The sequence below is a fragment of the Pelecanus crispus genome, chromosome 9 (genome assembly GCF_030463565.1).
Source record: "Pelecanus crispus isolate bPelCri1 chromosome 9, bPelCri1.pri, whole genome shotgun sequence".
NCBI lineage: Eukaryota > Metazoa > Chordata > Aves > Pelecaniformes > Pelecanidae > Pelecanus > Pelecanus crispus.
In genome coordinates, this window is record NC_134651.1 from 7079154 (window position 1) to 7103112 (window position 23959).

Below are 23959 nucleotides of genomic sequence, written 5' to 3' on the forward strand. Positions count from 1 at the left end.
TAAAAAAATCATATGGGCAAAAGCAGCAGAAAAATAATACTTGAGTGTTGCCAAATTCTGTGACCATGCGCCTCCTTTTATGGTCTCAAAGTTTAGTTGGGTTTTTTTTTTTTAAATCTTTAACTGCCTACATTACATCTTTCAGCAAATCCAGATGATGACAAAAGAACAGCGTTAACGTTTCGATTTGTATTCGTCGCCTTCTTTCTCTTTCGTTATGGCTTTCTGGGAAATACTGGTAAGCGATGATCTGGCGCTGGAAATCACGTGTCATGTGATAACGCTCGGTTCTGTCCAAACACGCGAACTTTCTTGCTTCGTGCTGGAGAGTCTTTTCTTTGGAAGGGGTTTGAGTCCAAAGAGCCGGCAAGCGGCGACGCGGTACTTCTTTGACATGATGTTGTAGAGGATGGGGTTGATGGCTGCGCTAAGGTAGAAGAGGACAAAGGACACCAAGTTGCAGTACTGGCTGATCACTGCTATCTCCAAGGAGCCAGCTTCGAAGGATTTGGAAAATAAATATCGTCCTACGTGGAAAGGCAACCAGCAGAGTATGAAAGCAAATACCACCGCAACTAAAATAAAAACAGCAGAGGAAATTGTGTTAAGTGTGAGTATTAGAATATGGGTGATTCAAAGTCTATTTTAAAATTCTATTTCTTTAACAAATTAATCAGAGTGTGAAAATGCATCCCGTAAGTTTTCAGTTTTGCGCCTCTCAGTACATTCTCTGGGAGTACAAACTGGCGATACTTAATGCACATTGGTCATACCTAAACAGGCTGCCTGTACACTGCACGACTAACCTGAGGTAGCATACTTCCGAACTATAAACCATGTTTCTATAAAAACAGAATTAAGGATCAGAATGGTGACAAAAAAAGGTGTAACAACGTATCATCTACAGTGTTTAACACAAGCAAATTATATATCATGTGATAGACTCAACACCGTGTGGTAATGAAGAATGTAATCACTGGGAAGCAAAACTGTTTAAGGCGAAGGCCCCAAAATAAACCGAACCACCAGGATTTGGACTTGTAGAGCACATATGCCAAGGTAAGAACAGAAGAGTGGTGCGCCTGTCCAGTTACTTCAAGAAGAGTAAAACTAAATATATAACTGCATAATTATAGTTACATAGTCTATCTGTATTATTACACTATGGGTATGGTCACATTTATATGTAAATATAATATATGTAGAGTAATAGGAATATGAGCATCTTTGAACATTGACCCATTTGAATTTCCATCCTAGAGAAAGGGAAACTTTTTCTGTTCGTTTCCTGTGGGCTGTTGACCTTTATTATTTTTCATATTGCTTTGAGGGTATCTATTAATATACCAGCGAGAGAAAACCGAGAAAAGACGAGCAAGGGGGTTTTTGACATTCTTGGGCATTTTTTTTACCAGTTAACCTGTTCTCTTGTGTTAGCAATCCTGCTTGCTCGCGTCAAGTCACAGGAGATACAAAGTTCAGAGAGCTAAGAGGGATGATTGTCTGCACCTCCCCCCCCCAAACTTTCTGAACAAGCATTCCCAAGTTCAAATGGCTACTTATGCAGGACTTACGGTGGACTCAAAAGCACAGAGCTGAATTCAGAGTATCTGTTTTCCAGCTCTGCGTCTTCTTGAGCCAACCACTTCCATTTTTTCTGCAGTATCTTCACCTACAAAATTCAGATAATGGTTCCCTAGCTCACAAGTGTACTCTGGAGTTTAATCCACATAATGAATATTACCATGATGGTCATTACAAACGGAGTTTTAAGCACAGTCAGTATTTTCACATGTGGGCATGCATATCCCTAGTCAGGCTTTCGACAGTTTGATCTTCACGCATGCAGAATCACACTGATTTCAATAGGAACGGGGTATGATAGCTCCTTTGCGAGTCAGGCTATATATTTAGGTGTTTAATTACGGGCCTAGAAGCATAACCTTTCTCTACAATTTAAAAGAAGTGTTGATGCTAATCCCATTTACTTGATGTTCCATGACTCGCTAAAGTCTGATCAAGTGCCTCCTAAATTTTAAGCAGAACATTAAAACCAATGAGAGCAGACTGCATCCAGCATCTGCTGGTACTGAGCCCTTACTGACTTCTTTTCTTTCAGTCTTTCCATCAGACATCAGAACGTTATCATTTAGAGAATATTGGCTCTCTGTCAGAGGACAGTCTTGCCACTGTCTTGCTGTTCTCAGACCTTGTAAAAGAAGAAAAAAAAAAAAAAGGTGTCTGAAATATTGTAATGCTTGCGGCTGTACCTCAGGGCAGAAATAAACAGTTACTCTTTCAAAATTCTTTAAGGTTAAGCTTACAGAAATACAAACATGGTAGTAATATAAGCTAGCAATTCACTTATTGTAAGTAGAGATTCATAATCCTGGAACTCTAGAAGTGTAAATGATGAATTACTTCCAAGGTCACGCTCGCCAGCCTCAAGTAGTTCTCTTGATCATAAAACGTAGCTGAAAGTGCACAAAGAACGATGCGGTTTTTATTATTCTTCCTGCTGTTGCACAGTAATACAGCAGGACACGAACAAAAAATCAGTTAGGCTCCCATTTAGTAATTAAGGTCCTTCGGGCACATTGCCACCTCTCCGTCCGGCTCATTAGCCCATCGCTTCAGCCCAGCTGCAACGAGCACAGCAGAGCTGCTGCCCGTGAAACCTTCTCCAGGCAAGGCAGCCCCCGAGAGCCACGGGATGACTTGCACTGCGGAGGACTTCTTGCTTGAATAAAAGTACGCGGCAGCAGAAGGATTCTGCAGTTTTCAGACGCTAAACTGCAGAGCAACTTTTTGGTTTTGTGCATCAAACTCCCACCACACGCACTGACTTAGGATGTTAAAAATGGCGTTTCCACGTGCCGGCAATGACATGTTTAAACCATTCAGCACTCTAAATACACAAAGTTAGGAATGACAGCGTCTGTCGTCTCGATCCTGTTTTCTTAAACTCACTGAGAATTTACAGGATCACCTCAAAGATGACACAGTGCTCCCTGTTCAGCACTTGCCGGTGTTTTGCTAATATCAAAATGCAGATTGCTTTTCCTAAGCTTACACAGCCATCCTAGTAAATAACCCAAATTCGATAAAACCTTGACAGTCTTTTCATATGATACTAGAAACTAAGTGCACATCACATCCTGCAGCTCAACTTTGTGGCTTGAGAAGGGTTTAGTTTTGTTTAAAAATCAAATAAACTATCCTTCTGTAAATAACATCGGTCTCCACAACCAAAGAGCAAAAATATTCAAATATCTCCGGGGCACTAGCTAATTGTAACTGCAGTATTTGTCCTCGTCGGTGACTGTTACTAACATTTGCTTAACTGTTTGAGAGTCCCCAGCTCAAACCAGTTAGAGATAAATCTAAGGAAGGAAGGAAGTTATTCTACGAATACCTTGAGGTGTAGCCCTTTGTATGAAGCATTTGCAGTAAATGCTTTCCTTTGGCAACAACTATAGTGAACTACCGGAGCGCTCTCAGTCTCCCTCTCTCACACACGCACGCAAGCACACACACGTCCTTTGGTAAAAACGGAGCAAGAAGAGTCGTACCTAACATTTTCACAGTTTGCTTGTTGTTCTTATCCCTGATAACAGTGTTTGGACCGATGTTCTTTCTCTTTCTCCGCCAGAGCTTCCTCCCGATGAGGCTGTACAGCACGGTCAGGCAAAACACGGGCAGGAAAAAGAAGATGCTGGAGGTCCAGACCATGATGGTGAGGAGCCCCGAGCGGATGGCGTACTCCGTGGCTCGGCACTCGTTGGTGCTCAGGGGGTTCGTGCCGTTCTCGTGCTCGACCCCCACCAAGACGAAGATGGGTCCGGCGCTGATGAAGGAGATGGCCCAGAGGAAGAGGATGACCAGCTTGACCTTCCCCTTGGTGATGAGCACTTTAGCTCGGAGGGGGAAGCAGATGGCAACGTATCGCTCCACGCTGAGGGCGGTGATGTTGAGGATGGTGGAGTAGGTGCAGCTCTCGCTGACGAACTGGAAGAGCTTGCAGAGGAGGTCCCCGAAGTTCCAGGGCCGGTACTGCCAGAGGCGGAAGAGGTCCAGGGGCATGCAGAGGAAGATGAGCAGGTCGGAGAAGGCCATGCTGGACAGGTAGAAGTTGGTGGTGGTCCTCATGTCCCGGAACCGCGACACCACCAGCATGGTCATGAGGTTGCCGACGATCCCGATGACGAAGAGGAGGACGCAGGCGACGGTGATGCCGGTGAGCACGGGCGCGGGGAAGAGGTGCAGCGGGGGCTCGGTGCCCGTCCGGTTCTCCGCGCCGCGGCCGCCCGCGCTCCCCTCCCGCATCCTGCGGCCGCGGGCTGCGCATCACCGCCCGCCGCGCCCGCGGAGCCGCCCCCGCGCAGCCCGGCCCCGGCCCCGCGCCGCTCCGCGCCCTCCGCCGCGCCGCCCGGCCAGGTGCGGAAGGCGGGGAGGGAAGCGCGGCCCCGCTCCGCCTCTCCCCGGCCGCCGCCGCTGCTCCCCCCGGGCCCGGGGAGGGCCGGCGCTCGCCCGCGCGTCAGAGCAGGCGGGGGCGCGTTGGCTCCGCGGGCGCGGAGCGGCTCCGCCGCGGGGCCGGGAGCAAGCCCAGCCTTGACCCCGCGGCGGCTGCAAAAATCCCTCCCTGCGGCTGCGTTTAAACTTTCTTCCCGCGTCCCCCGGCGCGGGAGGCTGTGGCCTCCGGCGCTTCCCGGCTGCGGGCAGCGGCGGCCGGGGCGGTGGTGCCCGCCGAGCAGCGGCGATTCCCCTCCCCGGTAGTCGGAGCGTCCTTCCCCGTGCGCAGCAGCTTGCTGCCCGTCGGGGGTGCGCAGTCCTGCGGGGCACCCGGAGAGGTAGCGATGGGTGCAGAAACGCAGGGAGGGCTGCGATTCGCCTCCTTCCGTATCTTTGCTCTGCCCTTGGCTCTTGGCAAGGAGCGCGGTAAGGCTCCGGTTCAGCGAAGCTGCAGTAATCACCCTCTTCTATATGATTTACCTGCAATTGAATTTCGATTCGGCGCGTTTCTGCTGTCCTGCGCTCTGCCCTTTGCGGACACGTACGCTATAGCTGTGTTTCCCCAGCTGCACACTCCTACGTACTACTGAAGGATAGCGCCGTACCCAAGAAGTAAGGTGGAAGCAGCACAAGGTGAGCTCAGGGGCGGTAAAGCGGCCCCCCGCACACCTGTGAAGGGGTTACCTCCCCTCCTTTCCCACCTGTCCCTGCAAAGCGTCAGAAAGAGCGTCCTTTTGCACTCCATCTTTCCATCTAGAGGGGCCGCACCCCTTCCCTTGCACCCCATCTCTCAGGTGGCGACCGCTGCGCTGAACCCATGTTGGCCCCTAGCTTAATTCAGATGAGAAACAGTTTTATGCTCTTCTTTCCAGGGTGTGCTCACACGGGCGCGTGCACCATCTGCTAGCATCGCTGTTTCACCGCTGCAGAGCTCTACCCAAGGCTAGAGCACGAGCGTGGTGGGACGCAACGCTGCGCTACTCTGCATGTGCTTGTTTGCTGTGATTTACTTTCTGCAGTAATGCAAGCGTTAGCCTTAGTGCCTCGTCCGTATCCTAATTTGGATGATATATTTTTGCAGTTTCACTGGAATCGGGATGCATCATTCCGGCTCTTGAACCGTGAGACAGTTTTGTAGCAAGTTACTCAATGGTTGCTAAATTTTATGGGGGGTGGCTACACATGAATTGCAGTTGAAAAAAAAGAAAGCGCCTAACGTGCTTCTCACTTTGGTTATGCAGCTGCCTGTATAATTCTTTTATGTTTCTGAAGAAAAATCATGGGCTGTATGCCCCCAATGTACAGTTATTTCATATTCCAATTTTGTGTCCAATCTAATTTAAATGACATTGCATTATATTACGGAGGAGCTGGTAACTGCCTCAGTATTTAGGCTGCCAAATACTTTGTATTATTATAAAGAATTATTTTACTCCTTTTTTTTTCCCCCCGTAAATTCTCGGGCCAGTGGCATTAGCTGCAGGATGTTGGTATTTGGCAGAGAAAATGGCCCAAAGCTATAAATGTGACTTTTCTGTGTAGAAAGGATCCTTCACTCTCATTCTTCCAGTTTTTTCTGAGCTGTATCTTGTCAAAAATTACTATCATCTCCCTTTCCCCAGGGAGAGAAAAGATTTTTTTTTTTTAAAAAGAAAAAAATGTATTCCTTATTAAAATAATACTTGAACTGAGGTGTGTGTAGCAAAATCAAGTAGCCAAAAGTGAGGTAGCACCAGATTTTTATGCTCTGGACAGCTTGAGCTTGTAATGCAAAGAATTACCATGTAATTCATTGGGAGTTTGACATGTTGAGCGATGAGCCACTTGGATCAGAAATGGTAGGTGTGCTTTGAACCCAGCAGCATCTGTCCCCTTCTTGTTTAAAGGGTATCATGAGTCAAGGGCTTCTCTGGCTGCTTTTCCTTCATGGGGTCAGGGCCAAAAAAAAAAAATGTCAGCTGAGAGAGAAGAAAAGCAGCTCCAGTTTTCTGGTTCTTTCTGATTTCTTTGGCAATTGCAGGCCAAATTTTGATGGGATATAAAGAACTGACATCGCACAAACTTTGCGCGATAATGAATTCCTGCCTCTGCTTTGCATACGCTGAAGGACAGTGGTGAAGTTGGTGGTGACAGAAGTTATAAAAGCTGTGAGGGAAGATGGCTTTAGGCTCCAGAAAGTTATGTACTTGCCCTCAGCTGCAAGAACAGTACTTTCATGTTGCCTTAACAACTGCAGAAAAGATTGAAGTCACTGATGTTACTGGGATGAGAGAAATGGGGAGGAAAGAGGCAGAAGTTAAGTACTTGTTATTCACCATTTTACCCACTAACTGGATGTATGAACAAAACAGTCAGAAAATAATTTTTTAAAAGCGCATTAAAATGGACATTTACCTTTTGTGGAACTCTGAAAATCTTGGTGCTTCTCTTCAGTAGCTTTAAAGCTGTGTTGAGCGCTGGAGATGAGGTAGAAGAGAGTTTGTATTTATGGAGTTTTGAAATCTCTCTCCTATGTTCCATTCTTTCCATTTTCTTCTCATCCAAGAAAGTTTTAATTCTTGTTTATATCCTTTGTTGTCATGGAAATATCTGAAGGCTTTGAGTATAGAATGATTACGGTTTTATTGCAGAGAGATGACGAAAGTGGGAAACAGACTTCAAGGAGAGATGTCCCATTTAAAAATGATGCAGCTCCGATGATTTGCAGAAAAGCAAATGCAGTTTTTTGATTATATCCAGGGGCAGAAGATGTTTTGACTTTTCTTATAAATGTATTTCAAGAACAGAAGGTAGCAGCTGGTGTATGCTTTCAAAGGGTACAGTTTAGCAACTATCATCAGTATCGCTTCCAAAATAGCGGTAACCCAACTTAATAACATAAACCCCGGAACGTGCTCAAATTACTCTGCAGTTGTTTATATGGCAGTAAGTATCTGCGAGCAGACTTCAGAAGAGTGCTAGTTTATTAATCAGCAAAGCTGTGCTCTAACGCCACTAATTCAGAGGCATCTGGTTTAGACTTGGCTTCTTGCCATGCTTCAGCTCATCGCGCTGCTGGGTCACACCCCGGGCACTGATGTCCTCCTTCCTTCGGCTTGTTCTCCGAGTGCAGAGAACATGGTTCGTCCGTCACAGGTACGTTTACTCTGGGTTAAAAGTACAGAGTGTTTATTAAATAATTTCTAGCATGAGAGTAGTAGGAGATGTATCCTGCATTTTTGGAATATCACTGGACATTCTTTCTAAAGGTCTGCAGGTTTTGACTCAAAGCCGTCCTGGCTTTGGGGGGGAGATGTTCACCTGACTTACACGCGTTTATTAATATCCATTATGATCTGAGTTCTGTTAGTGCCAGAACACGCAGGATGGGATTTCATAGTTAATTATTTCCGGTCATACCTTCTTGTTGATACTTCTATCTCACGTTAAATGGGGAGTGATAACTTGGCTCAATTCACCAGCGAATCTGCAGTTAATCCACTTTGTCTTCACCCAGTAGTTACATGGGCTAAATACCCATGGCTCAGTACAAATTGAGAATGATATGAGCTGAAGAATTCACAATCAGACAAAATCAAAAGTATCTTAAGGAGGAGGAATGTGTGCCTTGGATTCTATCGTGTTTGAATTCCTGGTTTTGGAAAGGCACTTTGAACAACTTTGGATTCTCTAATGTTTGCTAATGCTATGAGCGTCACACACATGATATGTTCCATGCAAAAGTATCGTGCATCAAAGACAAGGAGTGTGATTTATCTTAACTCTGGCAGAACAGCCCATAAAAATGGGAAGCTGCTGAAACCAACAGGCTTCTGCCATAAGCTGCAGCCCCATCTCACAGACCACAAGCAGCTTGACAGCATTTCTGTCATGACCCAGTGTCCCAACTCGATGTCACCTCTAAAACTTTCAGAAGAAATTAATGGAAATGCCTATATAGGTTCAGATTATGAATGTTTCGGGCAAAGGCATGGTATTACAACGCAGCAGTGATGCGGTGGTCAGGCAGTTAACTGTGGTACCCTGCTAATCAGAGGAAAATGAACGATTTTTAACATGTGACAGCATGCAATTTCAGTCTGTTAATACAGAGAAAAGTTATGGCGAACCAAATTTGGGATGATTCCAATGAAAATTGCTATAAACATCCATGTAACTCTACATGAAAAAAACCCCAACCTGTGAAAATTAGATCAGACCTGACGACATCCTAACCCATCTTCCATTTCTGCTACTGAACGGTACAGGGTGCCTTGGAGGGATCGACGAGATCTTGTCTCAGTGTGCTTATTTATGTTATGTTGATCATTACATTCAGTCTTTTCTTAGACCCTAATATTTAGATGTAATCTGAAAACTAAAATTATGAATCTTAAAATCTCAGTGTCTGAATCAGGGTTTTTAACTGTTTGCATGGAGTACAACAAACGCACCCCTGATCCTGCTTGGGCAGTGAATACTGCTGCAATACAAACAATAATAATTACATTTACTAAGGCAAAGAGAGGCAAAAAATAGAAGTCCGTTTCCATGAAGTAATGAAAGGTACAATAAAAGCCAGTTAGCTGGCATGTCCTCTTCCCCATGGAAACACCAGAAAAGAGAGAACCCTCTGCTGAAATAAAAGCAGTCTCTATGAAAGGAATAATTTCTTTTTAAAACCTGTGGGTATCATCACCAATGCAATTTGGGGTTGTGGTCATGGGGGCTGCTCCCCCCGCAGTGATGGCATACTGGTTCCAGTGGGGCTCGCTGTGGATGGGGAGAGCCGCGCACACAGACCTACTCGCCTGCTTAGCGAGGCTTGAGGCATGCCCATCTATTCCGAGTAAAGCCTAACACAAACACTGGGCTAAATGTATTTAGATCATGAGTCCATTAGGGAGGCAAGCATCCTTTCGTTAATCACGTAGATGTGCAGTGCATAAACCAGCGATGTGGGGGTCTGCCAGAGCCCAGTACAGTGAGAATGAGCTAATATTGGGAACTGCTAAGAAAAGGCGATGGCAAAAGGAGACACGCAGAGAAATAGCCCTTGGGGGTGGCTAAGGTGGGGGCAACGTTCCTGGGGGTTTGTCCCCCAGGAGCAACCGGCTTCCCTGCCGTGGCACGTCGCTGCTGCTCCAGCCGTAGCCCTTCTCTGCACGCGCAGGACCGAACCACCCCCTCTCCCATCTCAGATCATCTTCATGTCTTGTTGAGTTGCCAGGGCTCGCCTGGGTTTCGTACCGGTTTTTGGTTGGGGCCAATTTTAGAAGTGGAGCGAATAGACCAAACAATATTCCATGTTTGCTTTTGGGCCAGGGAATGCATTTTTTTTTTTTTTTTTTTTAACATTAGGGGATCTCCAGTTTACTGCTGCATTACAGCATCTGTGTAAACGGTCCTTGTCCCTCTGAATTCAATCTATCTTCTACTGTAGTTTGGTAATGGGTAACGATCAGATGTTTTCCTACTAAATAGATTTCCCGGTGCTTAAATAATTGCCAAAGCCCAGAAACATGAGAAGAACCTCAAGGGAAGCACTCAGTGTTTTGTAGTCTCCGGTCGTGAGATCATTTTCAGTGATTTCTTCAGTGTACTGCTTCCAGACGCTGTTCACCACCCAGGGTCTGGAAGCCAGTTACATGGCATTACACAACATGGCCCTGCTCAGTGGTTTGCGTTATGTCCTTTGCATTGCGACCGTTTGTGGCATTTAATGGATTATAACTGATACCGACCAATGTCAGAGAAATGATTTCAGACAGGGTTGTTGTTATGGAAGCCATAGGATGACACCACTAAAATAAAGACTAAATAACTATTTACTAAAAATGTTTTATATAAAATGCATGTAGAAAAATTAGAATATTTACATGTTACCACAACCTGCATCCACAAATAAAAATTTGCTACATTTGCCATTCAACATGAAGTGAGATGAAAAGTACGATTCAGGGTGCAAATGTACAAACAGAAGTTGCTATCTCTTTCCATTCATCTTCAAATGTGTCCTGTCTGATATCGCTTGATAATCTCCCCCCAAGATAATATCTGGCAAGCATGCCTTTGGATTATTCAGAAATAAAATATGATTATTTGGTGTGATTCCTGTTGCGATACTCTCTGCATGCAGAGGCCAAGAATATGTACAGTTAGATAAAAAAGGAAGGCAATGCCAGCGAGCAGTCCCCAAGCGACAGCGGGCACAGTGTTATATATTGAGAGTTGAGGCGAGAACACGGAGGAAAAAAAAAAATCTGTGTGTAATAGACAGCTTGTCTTAGCATCAGCTGCAAGCTTGTGGAGTCCCCCACGGTTTCCTTCCAGCCCCTTCTAGCAGCCACAACTCCTATGTTACACAAATCCGTTCTTAGCCATAGGGAGGGTTTCTGACTCTAAGCTGCCACCAGTAAATTCAAAATACTTTTTCACAGTTCAGATAAACTTTCTTTCAAATAAGTTCCTAAAATAACATTTCTAAAAAAAAATAAAAAAAATTTAAAAATTAACTTTTTACTATAATAAATTGCTAAACCCCCCCCCCCCCCAAACCTGATAACATGGATCAATCCTGTGCTGAGATCGAAAAGCCCGGTCCATTTGCAAGGAGAACCTACAAAAGTCTTTTCTCCAATATAGCAGACATCCAGATATGTAGGGAATGGCTTTGTTCTCCCTGGCCTTTTCTGGCAGGCAGAAAATTTCTGAATTAAATACTGAAATCAGAAAGGAAACTGTAAAAATATTTTCTGTTCTCTGTTGAAACAGACGATTTGAGAAGAAGGCAAACCCAAGCGTTCCAGTAAACAATGAAGAATTTCACATATTTGACTACCACTTGAAACAGTGTATGTGATGCTGTGTTCAAACAGCAGACAAAAGTTAGAACTCATCATGCTAGGCTTACGGCAGTGTGTTTCTTTGCCCCAACCTATCAAAAGGAGGGAATTCCTGAAATTCTTCTCTTGCTGCTCAAACACAGGTATTTAAATGAACCAACGTACCTGCCTTTCTCAATGACAAAATAAATGCAGGGGCTTGTGTCTGCCCATTTCCTCCTGTTGACCAAGCAGTACGATGGATGATGCGCGTTTACTCACGAGGCCCATATGCACCATATGCAAGGGCTGTACAGTGACTTAATGACCAGAATGTGGAGGTGAATCTGAGGGTTCCCACGGCAACCTCAGTGTATTAAAACCATAGACAAGCAGATTTTCTCCTGGCATCATTCTGTTGATGTAAAGTAACATTTGCAAAACGACTGTCTGCCTTTCCCCCAAATTTTTTTTCACCTTCTTTTCCCCCACTCTTTTCTCTGAACCTGGGCAAAACGCATTCATGGTGTTAACTGGCATCGCTCCACTGACAATGCTGCAGATGTGCTGATTAATGCTACCTGATTTATGCTGTGGATCTAGCCCACACAGCTTACACTTGCAAGTCTTTTTTTTTCCTTTTTTTCTTGTTACTATGAAATAGTCCTACTCACAGAGTTAAAAAAAAAATAGTCACCAGTTTTTACAAAAATTATGGCTTAAAAAAAACAGTTATGAAAATTTTCCATCCATTCCTAAAAATAAAATAAAAATCAAAACAGCATTACCCAAATTGCAGCTCTTGTTTAAGTATGGATAGTTGTGTATGTTTTCCTTAAACTATTCGTCATCGGGGTGTGTTATTCTGCATTACATCCTACCAAATACAGGCCAGTATAAATAAACATGGAAGAACCGTGTCATGCTTAATTTGTGGCAAATGGCTAATAGAATTAAGCATTTACAGAAAAATACCTTTTTTCTGGATCAAGTACTTGCTGTCAACAAGCGTAACAGCAACTACATTACTGAGCCTATTGGCAGCCTGGTGAAATGTTTGCGGCACAGCAATTAAGTAAATAGGCACTATCAAAATGTGCTGATCAAAATACTGATTGATTTCAAAACCTCTTCTGTGCCATTTCAGCAGCTGTTTTTATGTACAATATCCCGATTAAGACAGACTAATGTGTTTACTCAGGACATGATCCTGAAAAATGCTTAAGCACATATTTAATTTCAAGCATGTAAACACTGATTTAGTCAGACTGTTCGTGGGCTTAAAATTAATTAGGTGCTTAAGTGCTTTGTTAGATGAGATGAAGATGTGCGGTTTGAGTTTCTGACGGCCTTTCACTTTTGTAAAACTCAGATTCAATCAAAAAATTCCAGAGAAATTCCACGGGCATCTGGGAAGCAGTACTTGCAAAGGCTCCTTACAGGAACTGAGATATTCAAGACGGGGTCCCAACGGAGACCATGAATACCAGTCTCAGCCTGAAGTAACCAGACCTGGAGCATCCTCCATCCCACCCGCCACGGCTGAGCTGGTGTGGAGCACCGCTGCGGAGGCGCTGGCGAGCGCTTACCTGCCTGGGTTCTGGCCAAAGGTATCATCTGTGGCGTGCGAAATCCTCGCACGTCCCCAGCCTGGCTGGGCAGCGAGCCGCGGTGCCCGTGCGTGCAGAAAGCATCGCCATCCGCATGCAGCCAGCTGCTGCTGCTCCTCCCTGGCTGGTGGGAGCGTATTCGGCACGGTCGGACCTCGCGCTGAGTGAGCTGAGAAAGGGGAGTCTGGTATTGTCGGTATTGCTACAGTGTTTGCTTGCTATCCCCCATTGTACAGAATTTTAAGCTGGTCCTGACTATGAAAACTGGCTCCTTTGGAGCATGCTTTTCATCTTTTAACCGATCATAAAGGCTCCAAAAAAACTTGCTTCTTTGTCCATGTCAACTATGTCACCGTTACTGACAGAGACAAAAATCCTGTCATCTCTTTTCAGCTGAAACACACCACCTTGGTAGATGGAGTAGAGTCCGTACTCTGCCTTTTTAGACCAGCAGCTTGTTCTTGCGCTTTTCATGAGCAAAATGGGCTCTGGGTAATTAGTCAGTTTGTAAACGTATTGGACAAGCTGTTTGGGGTTCCTGATTTGTGCCAACAAATCTGAATCCTCATTCTCGTTTTCACGGAAACGAAAATAAGTTTGTGAGTAGATGTAATAAAACCCGGTTTGGGGTATCACTAACTCGCCGTTTCTCAGCTCCACGTTGTACAGGAAAGAGTGGCCTTTCCTTGACGATTCCCAGTTGCTTATTTTTTGTCCGTTCCCCCTTCTGGGTGAGGAATCTACTTGAGAGAAAAAGAGAGACGATGTTAAATTAAAAGCCAGGTAGTGAAGCCAGGTGTCTGCTAGTCAGGGAGTCTGGTTTTTAACAACAAAGTAAGGAAACCTGCTCTTCCCAGCAGCTCATTAGGACCATTCTCAAAACAATTTGAAGGTCCAGAAGCAAGCTGAGAATTCACATGAACTGCTTTCATTTTTAATTTTTCTGCTCCCAAATAAAAGGAAAATCACCATGTTGTTACTTAGTAACAAAGTTAAAATATCCATTTGTGTCTGATACCCTCCAAAGCTGTAGAAACCCTACCAAGCCTTCCATTAATATGGCCTGAATGTCAAGTCTCTCCGGTCTCCGTCTCCCATTTCTAATAGGTCTGTCACCATAGCAGCTGGGACTCACAACTGACAGAAGGAAATTAAAGGAAAGAAAAGAGGAAAACTTAACATTACGAGGAAGGCTATTTATTTTTTGTCCCCTTTGAAGGTTCCAGAGAAAAGTTAGCGAGGTACCCAGAGGGAGTGGGATTTCTCCCCGTTCTGCAAGAATTAGCTGAAAAACCCCACTGTCTGGGAGAAGACGACTTCATCATTTGTTTCTTACTGTTAACTCAATGCAAGTATTAAAAAGCGTATGTAAGCACCAGGCTAGCAATGAGAGAGTAAGTTCTGTGATCTTTAACTGTTTCTAAAGGTTTTTCCTTACTGCGTGGGGACAGGGAATTCTTCCTGTTGCTGTTGCCCGTCAGATGCGCCGCGATCCTGTTGCCGGGGCTGCGCGGTGGCTGCTGCCCATCGGTGTGCGACAGCGTCAGGGCTCTTTCAGCTAAGGAAAGGCCAGAAAAGGAACCTCATGTTAGAAGCAAGAACGTTAGAAAGCACATGTGTCCCATCTGACCCTATTTTAAGGCACAGGTATGTCACTTTTTTAATTGACTAAATCATAGACTGAATGCTATATATTGGCTAAGGCTCAAATTTCTCTTTCGCTCTTGCTGTCCTTGAAATGTCTTTATATGCCTCTTTGTTCTCTTTTTTCTCTTCTCCCCACTCCAAAATTACCAATAGTCAACTTCAAATAACCCATAGTACCAAATTTTCACATTCATGATCAGTATCTTTTATGGTTAAGTATTCACAACCTTTAGTCTGAATTTCCACGCTTTCGCTCAACGTATTTAGAGCTGTATGAGCTTCGGCAGAGCTGTTCCTTAACTGATCCATGCGTACGGCAGTTCAGGCTGCTTGCTCCCAGGAGAGCAGACTGTTTAAACGTCCCTGTAGCACTGTGGGACTGAGGTCTAGAAGCTGAGTCCTCTGCATCCACCTTGGTTACCTTGCTCTAACCACTTGAGCAGATTTTTGGCTGCTGAAAATTTGCCTTCTAGTAATAAGTAATCATTTTTCGATGACTTGCTGCCGGTACAAGATCTGCACTTATAAAAAATTGAGTCACTACACATCAGGTGCCGCTAGCAGCTCCTTTTTGCCACAGATAATAAAATTATTATAATACCGTTGACTGCAGATATGTTTTCCTCGTAGCTTCGTGACATCATCTGCCAACAAACACAAAGAAAACAAATTAGTTTCTCAGCAGAAACCAATAGGTGCAGGAAAAAGACACTCCTTTCTCAAACTCATGAATAAAGGCTATTCTTGATTTGATCAAGCAAATCAAAAAAGCCTATTAATTTGTTGTAATAAACGCTTTCTAAGTTTACATCTTTTATGTAATGAAACATGTGGGAAAACATTTTCAAGAGAGCTCAGCTATCTGGGCTTTAAGTCCATTGGCACTCATGCTTTTCTCAAATAGGAAGAGAGACCGGGAGCAAGCATCAGCTTCCATTCACAGAGTACTTGGCAGTCTGCACTTCTGTGGGATCTTAGCTTTGAGAAATTAAATTTCATTTATTTTTATACCTCCACCTATCTGTCTATCTAGGCTCTTAAGCCAGCTTATCTTACTTTGTGCATTCCCCTTCTTTATAACTGTTCGCTGACTGCTGAAACAAACTGGTTTGGTTACTGACGGTAGTGCAGCTGCAGCAAGCACGCTCATGGTTTGAGATGATTTACCTGGGTGACTGACATGGGCCCTGGATTGCCATTTACTGATGTGTTCTGCCCTGCCACATTTCTATTTATCTATCTATCCATCCATCTATATTATTATTATCATCATAATCATCATCATTATAATTTATTATTTCTGGCACCCAGGCTATCTTTTTTTAAGCAATCGGGGAGCTAGTAGTTATATTAGATGTGTAAATGTCCACCAAATAAAAAAATGTTTTCTTTATGCAGAAGTTCAGGGACTTCGCTGGCAGAACTTCCACCAAAGAAGCTGAGATCTCTGATTACAAATAGAGGATCTATTTTGGGCTGCAAGATTTGCCAGGTAAGTTTTCAGCCAGAAGTGAATTTTTATGGATGAGGTTTTTATGTGCTGGAGATGGGATTTTGAAAACCATTCCAGAAGATTTCAGCCTTTCTGATTTCTCAGCCAGGCTTATTTTCTTCTCTGTAGCCAAAATTGTACGTATTGTGTGTAAGTCATACAGGAGATGGTGTTCTCTGAATGCTGAGCGGGGAAGGTGCTGTGCCCGATGCTGTGGGCTCGCTCGCTCTTTCCTCCCCTAATACGTTACACAGCTCACGACCAGATCGTTCCTCAGGCACCTTTTTACCTCTCCCCGTGCTCCATTTCATCTCATTTCCCCATGCCAGTCTCCCTCTATTTCCAAAGAGGGAGTGACACCCCTGCTAGCACTATGATCTCTACGGTCAGGCAGAAAACAAGCTCGAGTCAAACACTTCTACCCTGAGGTATTTCAGACAAGCCAACCTATCACTGAAATTCACTTAGTACAAACTGATAGCCTTTGCTTTATTATTTCCTAAATGTAGTGAAACCACTGTCATCATTTTTGTTGGCTTCCATGCAAGCACTCTGCAGCTGCAGCTGTGGCTTGACTATTGCCTTGCAATAAAACAATCCAAGAGCCCTCCTTTATCCTGCTATTAGGATTCTTTGAATTGTAGTATCACCAAGCACACTGTTTCAACATGTTGGTTCCCAAATACCTTTTTAATTAACTTTCCCAGGTGCCACTTTACTTGCCAGCAGGGATCAGCCGCTGTGTCTTCGTTTTCAATTAGATCCAAGTTTTGGATGAAATTTCCGATTTCCTCCCCGGTGAGACAAGCAATGCCGCTCTTGGAGTACGTGTCCCGGAGCTGCAGCAGAAGGGAAAGACAGGATTTTTCACCTGTGATGTGCTCGCAGATGTTCAGCTGTGGTATGTCGCTAAATTCACTACACTTGGGAACACGCCTTCTTTTCTTTAAAGCATTTGCTAGTATGGTGCAAGCTATGACTACATAGACAGCATGAGTAATTCATCCCGATTTTACATATTTATTTAACCATGACGGTATACCTAATATGCAAAAATATACTTATATTATCTCCATGGACATAAATTTGGCATCCAGCACTCAACTAAATAAGCTTTGTGAAAATTCAATACCCAAATCACTAATGTTGTGAATTCTTTAGTTTCTCTAGTTCTGCATTAAAAACATTTCTTTTGCACAAGGGATTTTTCTTCACAAATTATTGAGGATGAAATCAAATACCAGACTTTAACAGTATTTTCCATTCTGTCTTTTCAGCCAATGTCACTTACAATCCAGGCTTTTGCTGACATATATCCATACCATATCCTCTCCATATCCAGTCTGGCGTGTCTCTATAACTGTATTTGACCTAATAGTCCAGAACAAAGTCTAGAAAACAGAGATGACATTTGGGTCCAAATAAAATGATAATGCTGAATGCTTGTGACATGGGCCTACGTCTATACTCTCTAGCCATAGAGAAAGCACGTTTTCTTCTGATAAAAGAGGAATGAGTTTGAAGAGAGCGGCAAAACTCCTGTGGACTCCAAGGGAATCCGACTGGGAGAGTTTGTATCACAGCAGAAAGCTCTTCCCAAGCCCCGCTGCATCGCAGGGCGAGGCGATGCACACAACTCCAGCTGGCGCTGTTGTTTAATGGAAGAGCACATAACCTGCCCTGCTTCCAGCAAACACCAGCAGAGATCAGCTCCTGTTTGCTTTGAACTCGCTTGCTGCTGCATCAGCTGTAATGACTGGTAAGGCTGCTTGTGCCAGTAGAGTGCTACAGGAACTTGGAAGAAAGAGCAATCAGCAATAAACATGCAAAGCATTCAGATGGACTCCTTGTAACACTTAAATGTCACTCTTCTTATGTTAAAGAAGCTGGGTTTGCTAAAGGGATGCATTTATTCCGCAAGTACCAGTTTCAGCTGGCCTTGAGACTGGGGTATTGAAAGCAACAACTGGAGTCACCTCCTCCTTCACACTCCATGCTTTTCCTGCCCTGCATTTAGGAACGGATTTCATGCTCTAGGAGGATTAGGAGAATTCACTGATACTACCCTGCAAGTCCTACCGGGTTGAACAGCACCTTCAGTTTGCAGCAGCAGACTCTACTGAGCTTCATCTAATCCTTGAAATGATTCTGTACTTTGTAGGCATCAAAGCGAAATGGGGCCACCACTATGAGCGTTCGGGAAGGCTTCTCTGTCCTCGCTGAGAAGTACAGTGACATTCTTAAATCAGGTTTCTTGTTTCAAGAACTCACAGTGATTAAAATTATGTGCTTACTAAGGTCAAAGTGCACTTAAAACTAAGGGCTCTGACAAATTTAACTATACTAGATTCTATAACAAAATAGTTTTTTTATATGTGAGCAGATGAAGTATTAGTTTAGTCTCTTACCAGATCTGCTACAGCTCACCTCTGAGCTTTGCCCTCCAATCTGGAAGCAAACAGTCCTGCGCTTCTGCCTTTTCCTTACCTGGCTTACTTTTCCCCCAAACAGCTTTACTATCCTGGCACTGGAACAGTATTTTGCATTTTGAAGTCCTCAGGGAATGCAACCTTGTATCAGCACCGTATGGTACTGGAGGATTGGTATTCCTGTTTTATGGGTACAGAAAGCAAGGCGTCAGGGTGTTGTAAGACTTACTCAAATGAGGTTTATCTGTAGCACTGAAGTTTTTGAGGACAGAAGTCCTGCAGGAACCCTAGCTTGTAAAGCTTCTCTTCTATTCTAGGAGTAATGCATGGACTATGTTTTCAAAACAGAAGGAAGTCTGAGGATATTGTCCTTGCAGCCCTGTATCCTGAGGCATAATGAACTTTATTGTGCTCATGCCTCAGCACTTCCTTCCATAGCAAAACTGTTAAACAAATGGTCATATTCATAATCCTACTCAGATGAGTGCAGCTGTAGAGAAAAAAAATCCCTGCTAGTTATACATTATTCTTTTTGTAAAGACAAAAATACCTCCGGTCTGTGCAGCCATAGTAATTTGGTGAAGGTGTAGAAATGCAGATACTGTGAACGACAAAGTGAAGAAAAGCAGGCAGACAAAAATCACAGTTCATCTTTTGAGATTTACTCCACATGCACCATGGAGATGTGGGGTAGCAGGCTGTGTTTCTAGTAAGCTTTCTCTGTGTTTATTGTGCGCCAGATGGCACATGCAAGAATATGCGCTTAAGGCACCCCTCCAGAGCCAGCAACCTTACTTTGTAGCCCAGCAGAACTTCACTGTGGGCAGACTTAGCTTCTCACACCAAATGCAGGCTTGTTATTCTTCAGAAACAGTGAGTTGTATTTGGGCAAGTATCACTAGATGTGGTTGCATCCCAGGTGTACATATTTGAATAAAAGGGAGGGAAAGATAAGCGTGGTTACTAATTACTTAGATTGGCAAGTGTGTTAGCAAAGGATTCTGAACCGTATGCATGAAGAGACGAGAATGCATTTATCTATTTTTCTTCATTATCAGTATTATGTAACCTGATTTCATAAAATCAACACTTCTCTGTGACTCCCCCATTGCACCAAATATGGGACAGCCACAGCCATAAACTTATCAGGAAAGTCTCTCCTATATATTTCCAAAATACGAGCATTGGCTTATACTGTAGAATACTGTATACCCTTTAACGTTTGCTTCGCAGAGGACTTGGACATCTCAGAAGACTCCACCTGTTAAATCTGGTTTGGAATAAATGCACAGGTAACATAACATTTTATGTGCATGTAACACTTGGCGAAGTTGCATTAACTATAGGCCAATTACCTGCAGTTAGGTTTACCTTAGTGCCAGGGAGAGCAACAGACTGGTACTGAGCAACATTGCCACGAGAGCAACATACTGGTACTGAGCAACATACTGGTACAGCTGGATAGTAAATTTTGGGCAAGACACTCAGGGAAACCCTGAGTACTGGGGTGGGGGGGGTCAATGAAAGGCAGGACCACACACATAAAGGCTCGTGGGACTATGAAACAAATGTCATTTTCTTGGAATGCAGACGGTCTTTTGCAGGAAGAGGATGGAGTTAAGCAGCTGCTGCAGGCTTGTCGGGTGGCTGCAAGGGGACCAAAGCATCCAGACTACACAATGGGGATTTTACGAGTCGCTCTGAGGAATTCAGTGGTGTTTGCTGTCTGGGTGAAGTTCCTTTGGGATTAGTCACCGTCTTAAACCCGCGTATCTTCCTCGAGGAGGCATTTAAAAGGCACCTCAGCCCTTCTCAGCCCCCTTTCCCGGCTGCCGGGATGCCCACCCCGCCGGCAGAGCCTGCCCTGGAGTCCCCCGGGCGCCACGGCCGCTTCTGCAGCGCCGGGGGCACCGCAACGGGGGGAGACGGCAAGTCTGGCGCTCCGCCCAAAAGCGCGTTTGCTACCTCCCTGCAAAAGAGTGTAACTTCTTAAATTAAACTTTTTAATTGTTCTTGCCTCGAATTCCGCCCCCTGCGTGCAGAGCCGCGGCCCGGGCGAGCCGAGACAAAGGAGCAGGCACACGCGAGGCTTGGTCCGGGCGGTGCGGGAGGAGCGGGCGCGGCCCCGCTCTGCGCCTGAACCCGCGGCTGCCCCGCACCGCCGCGACCGCCCTCGGCCTCTGCAGGCGGCAAGGGCCGCCGCCGCGCCGGGCCCGGCCGGCCCTTCCTTGCCCCCCCAAAGAGAAAAGGGGAGACAGGGAGCGAGCGGGGTCCCCCCGCTGCCCGCCCCACCGACCTGTTTGAGCTCGTTGGTGAAGTAGAGGAAGGTGACGGCCACGCAGACGGACTGCAGGAGCACGGCGGCGACGAGCACGGCCCCGCAGGTCTGCCCGGGGCTGGGGCCGGCCGCGGGCAGCATCATGGCCGCGCGGGGCTGGGCCGAGGCAGCGCTGCGCTCCCCGCTCGGGCGGCCGTTCCCTCGGGGGGCAGCGGGCCGCGCTGGGGGCTCTCCCGCCGCCGTCCCGCGGCCGAGTGCGGCCCCCGGCAGCCCGCCCGCTGCTCGGCCCGCCCCGGCTCCCCGCCCCCCGGCAGCCCCAGCCCCGCGGAGCGGGCGGGCCCGGCCTCCCCCGCCCCGTCCCGGCCCGCCGAGCCGGGGTGCTGCGGGGCCCGCCGGGCCGCCCCGGCTCCCGCCCGCCCCCGGGGCGGGGGTCGGCGCTCTGCCCTCACGCTGCAGAGCCTTCCCGAGCAGCCTTCCCTGCCGAGCAGCCCTCCCCAGCGAGCTGGGGAATGGTGCAAACGGGATTTTGTTAAAGAGGTGAAGGCTGTGCTCAAGAGTACGGGGGCGCCCCGAGTGCCCCGGCTCCAGGCTCTCTCATCCTTCCCCGTAGCTTCTCCCGCAGAGCTGGCGCGTCGCAGGAAGGTGCCCGCGGCCCGCGAGCGGTACCCGCGCCGCGAGCTCCAGCCCGCCGCTGCTGCTGCAGTCCCTCAGCCAGCACTGCTTCTCCCCCCAGTTAGAGAATCGTAGAACCATTCCACTTGGAAAAGACCTTGAAGATCATCGAGTCCAACCGCAAGACCGGGCCAGGAAACATGAAATTGCTGCTCTACCCTCAACTGGTTTAGTGGTGGACTTGGTAGTGTTAGGTTAATGGTTGGACTGGATGATCTTCAAGGTCTTTTCCAACCTGAACGATTCTATGATCACTGAGTCCAACCCTGGTCGCTCCTTTGCAGGCTGAACCCAGGCTCGTCTGGCCCTTTTCGGCTCAACGTGCTTAATGTCGCTGTCCGTGAACACCAGGTATGTGCTGGGCTGTCTTCATCTGAAGTCACTTTTGGGTTCGGTTCGTCGATTGGTTGGTTTTCACACCTCCAAGACTCCTTCTTGCAAGCTTTTCTCCAAACTGTTGAGCCCAGATAGAAGTTTAACAAAGGCACGTGCACAATTTAGGATGTGTCCATTTGACTTTCACCGGGGTTTTGACACCTTCGCTTCACCCAGGCTTTCGCTGGGGTTTTGACACCTTTGCCTCACACGGACTGTGGATTGTAAGCAACTTCATAATTATCTGCACGACGCTTTAAAATCAGCAGAGGTACGGTCTGCTGACAGTGCGGCCATGGAAAACTGGGATTTCAAATCCAAGTGCAGAAACCCGAGTTAGTTTCCTTTCACGCTGTTGCTGCAGGGCAGTATGAAATTTTGGCCCCTGCCCAACAACCTGAGTGCTTGGATGCAGGTGGGAGTTCTCAATACAATTACAGGGCAAAATTAAAACAAAGATCTCTTCATCTCTCCTGACTGTCGAGAAGATCTTTAGAAGATATAACTGCATTGTATTCAACCATTTACAGGGAAATTAATTGTTTTTTCTTCCATCGTAATGTAGCAAAATGATCCCCGAATCCCTGTTTAACGTGGCAGCAGGCAGTTTATTTATCTGACTTTTTGTAACATTCAATCTCTGTGCCAAAACAGCTCAAATCTGTGTAATTCCAGCACATATGTCAGATGGGGAGGATTAACATTTTCTTGAAAGTGAGCTCATGATCTCCTCCTATGACTTCTCAGTGAAGTAACTGTGACATGTTGGGCTCCTTCTGCTTTACGGCGTCCCGGCCCCTTTCTGAGTGGGGCTGGCGGGACTCACCTTTGCTTTTACTTAATGCAAAGTAGCTCTTTGCATCAGCTTCAGAACAGGAGTTTCTTACAGATTTTAGCACATGCACAAAAGAATCCCACAAAAAAACTTTGTTTATCATGGTTCATAAATTCCTAAGAAAGAAATTTCATCTGAGGGAGCCATATGAAGAGTCAATGAAAAGTTGGTAAGCTAACTTGGAGGAAGATTCCTGCCTGCTGAAGAGAGTTTGTGTGGCTTTTTGTTAGAAATGTTCAGGGAAGTCCTACCTCTTTTGAGGGAAACCAAACTTCTTTCAGTGTTTCCTTTTAAAAAGAATAGAAACAAAAGTGAAAGGAAGCCCAGGGCGCCATGGAGCGCTCTTGTTGTTGTTCACATTTAGGAGCTGGTCTTTATTCTGTGCTTTTCCAAGCTCTTCACAGATTTCTCCCCAACCTATGACTCGTAACAGAACTATTTTTGTGGGTAAACATAACAATTCATGAAAGATTTTTCAAGAACCATGAACTCGGCTTGTAGATGTCTACCAGTCATGGTCCATGTTCCCCCTGACCCATTGTCTCAAATCCTCCATGGATATTCCTTATGTGTCTGTTTTAATACTTTTCTAGTTAGTGCCAGTGTTGTAAAGCAAAATTAATGAAGTTTGTTTTGAAAAGAACAACGAGGAAAGCAAGGGGAAAAAAACCCCACTCAAATGCACCTCTTCCAAAAATGATCATGTCACATTTCATTCTGTTGTTTTCAGATCTTAAAATATCATTGTACAATGATAAAATGTTTATGGGCTTCCACACAGACATAGGATGAGAATGAAACTCCAACAATTTTCACCATCGAATACGCTTCAAAATCTCTGCTGCTTTCAATGCTTACTTTTCTGCAGGCAATTTTTGTCTGTAATAGCTGTAAACTTAAACTGAAAATAACTTCTTTCAAAGGTTCTGAGAGTGTAAAATTACTGTTTTGATGAAATTTTACCGCAGTAAAACTGTGGGGTCGTGACACCAGTGGGAAGGAATGTTGTTAGCGCCCATTTAAACAGAACGAAGATCTGCTTGTATGGTGCTAGACTGAAGCAGCTCCCCAGCAAACCCTCTGATGCTTCCTGGCTCCTTCATCCTATTAAAGCTTACTCAGTGAACCATTTAATTAGAGATAAACCTTAATCTGTCCTGTGGACTCAGGACCTGTGATACTTGGCATGTCAAGGAAACACCTGGCACTGGACCTGAGAACACTTCTCCCCCAGCAGTGTGGCTCCGTAATGGCTCTGCAAATGTGTAAAAAAGAAGGGAAGAGTGTCTTGAAAAAGTCCTTAATT

The 23959-nt window shown here is 45.5% G+C and overlaps 2 protein-coding genes across 4 annotated transcripts; both read right to left on the minus strand.

Moving 5' to 3' along the window:
• Positions 1 to 270: 270 nt before the first annotated feature.
• Positions 271 to 4326, minus strand: GHSR (growth hormone secretagogue receptor). Its single transcript, XM_009489766.2, has 2 exons — positions 3573 to 4326; positions 271 to 575 (listed from the first exon to the last, which is right to left on the minus strand). Exons 1-2 carry the CDS (start codon positions 4324 to 4326, stop codon positions 271 to 273), a joined length of 1059 nt encoding a protein of 352 aa, XP_009488041.2.
• An 8893-nt stretch (positions 4327 to 13219) lies between these two features.
• On the minus strand, positions 13220 to 20915 carry TNFSF10 (TNF superfamily member 10). Of its 3 annotated transcripts, XM_075716951.1 has the most exons (6): positions 20790 to 20912; positions 16751 to 16903; positions 15174 to 15216; positions 14678 to 14697; positions 14364 to 14442; positions 13220 to 13665 (listed from the first exon to the last, which is right to left on the minus strand). In XM_075716951.1, the coding sequence occupies exons 1-6, from the start codon at positions 20910 to 20912 to the stop codon at positions 13220 to 13222; spliced, it is 864 nt and encodes a 287-aa protein (XP_075573066.1). The 3 variants fall into 3 exon arrangements, with proteins under 3 accessions (XP_075573066.1, XP_075573064.1, XP_075573065.1); XM_075716949.1 differs by lacking the exon at positions 14678 to 14697 and having other exon boundaries at positions 13220 to 13668; positions 14364 to 14483; positions 20790 to 20915; XM_075716950.1 differs by lacking the exon at positions 14678 to 14697 and having other exon boundaries at positions 14364 to 14483.
• Positions 20916 to 23959: the final 3044 nt, after the last annotated feature.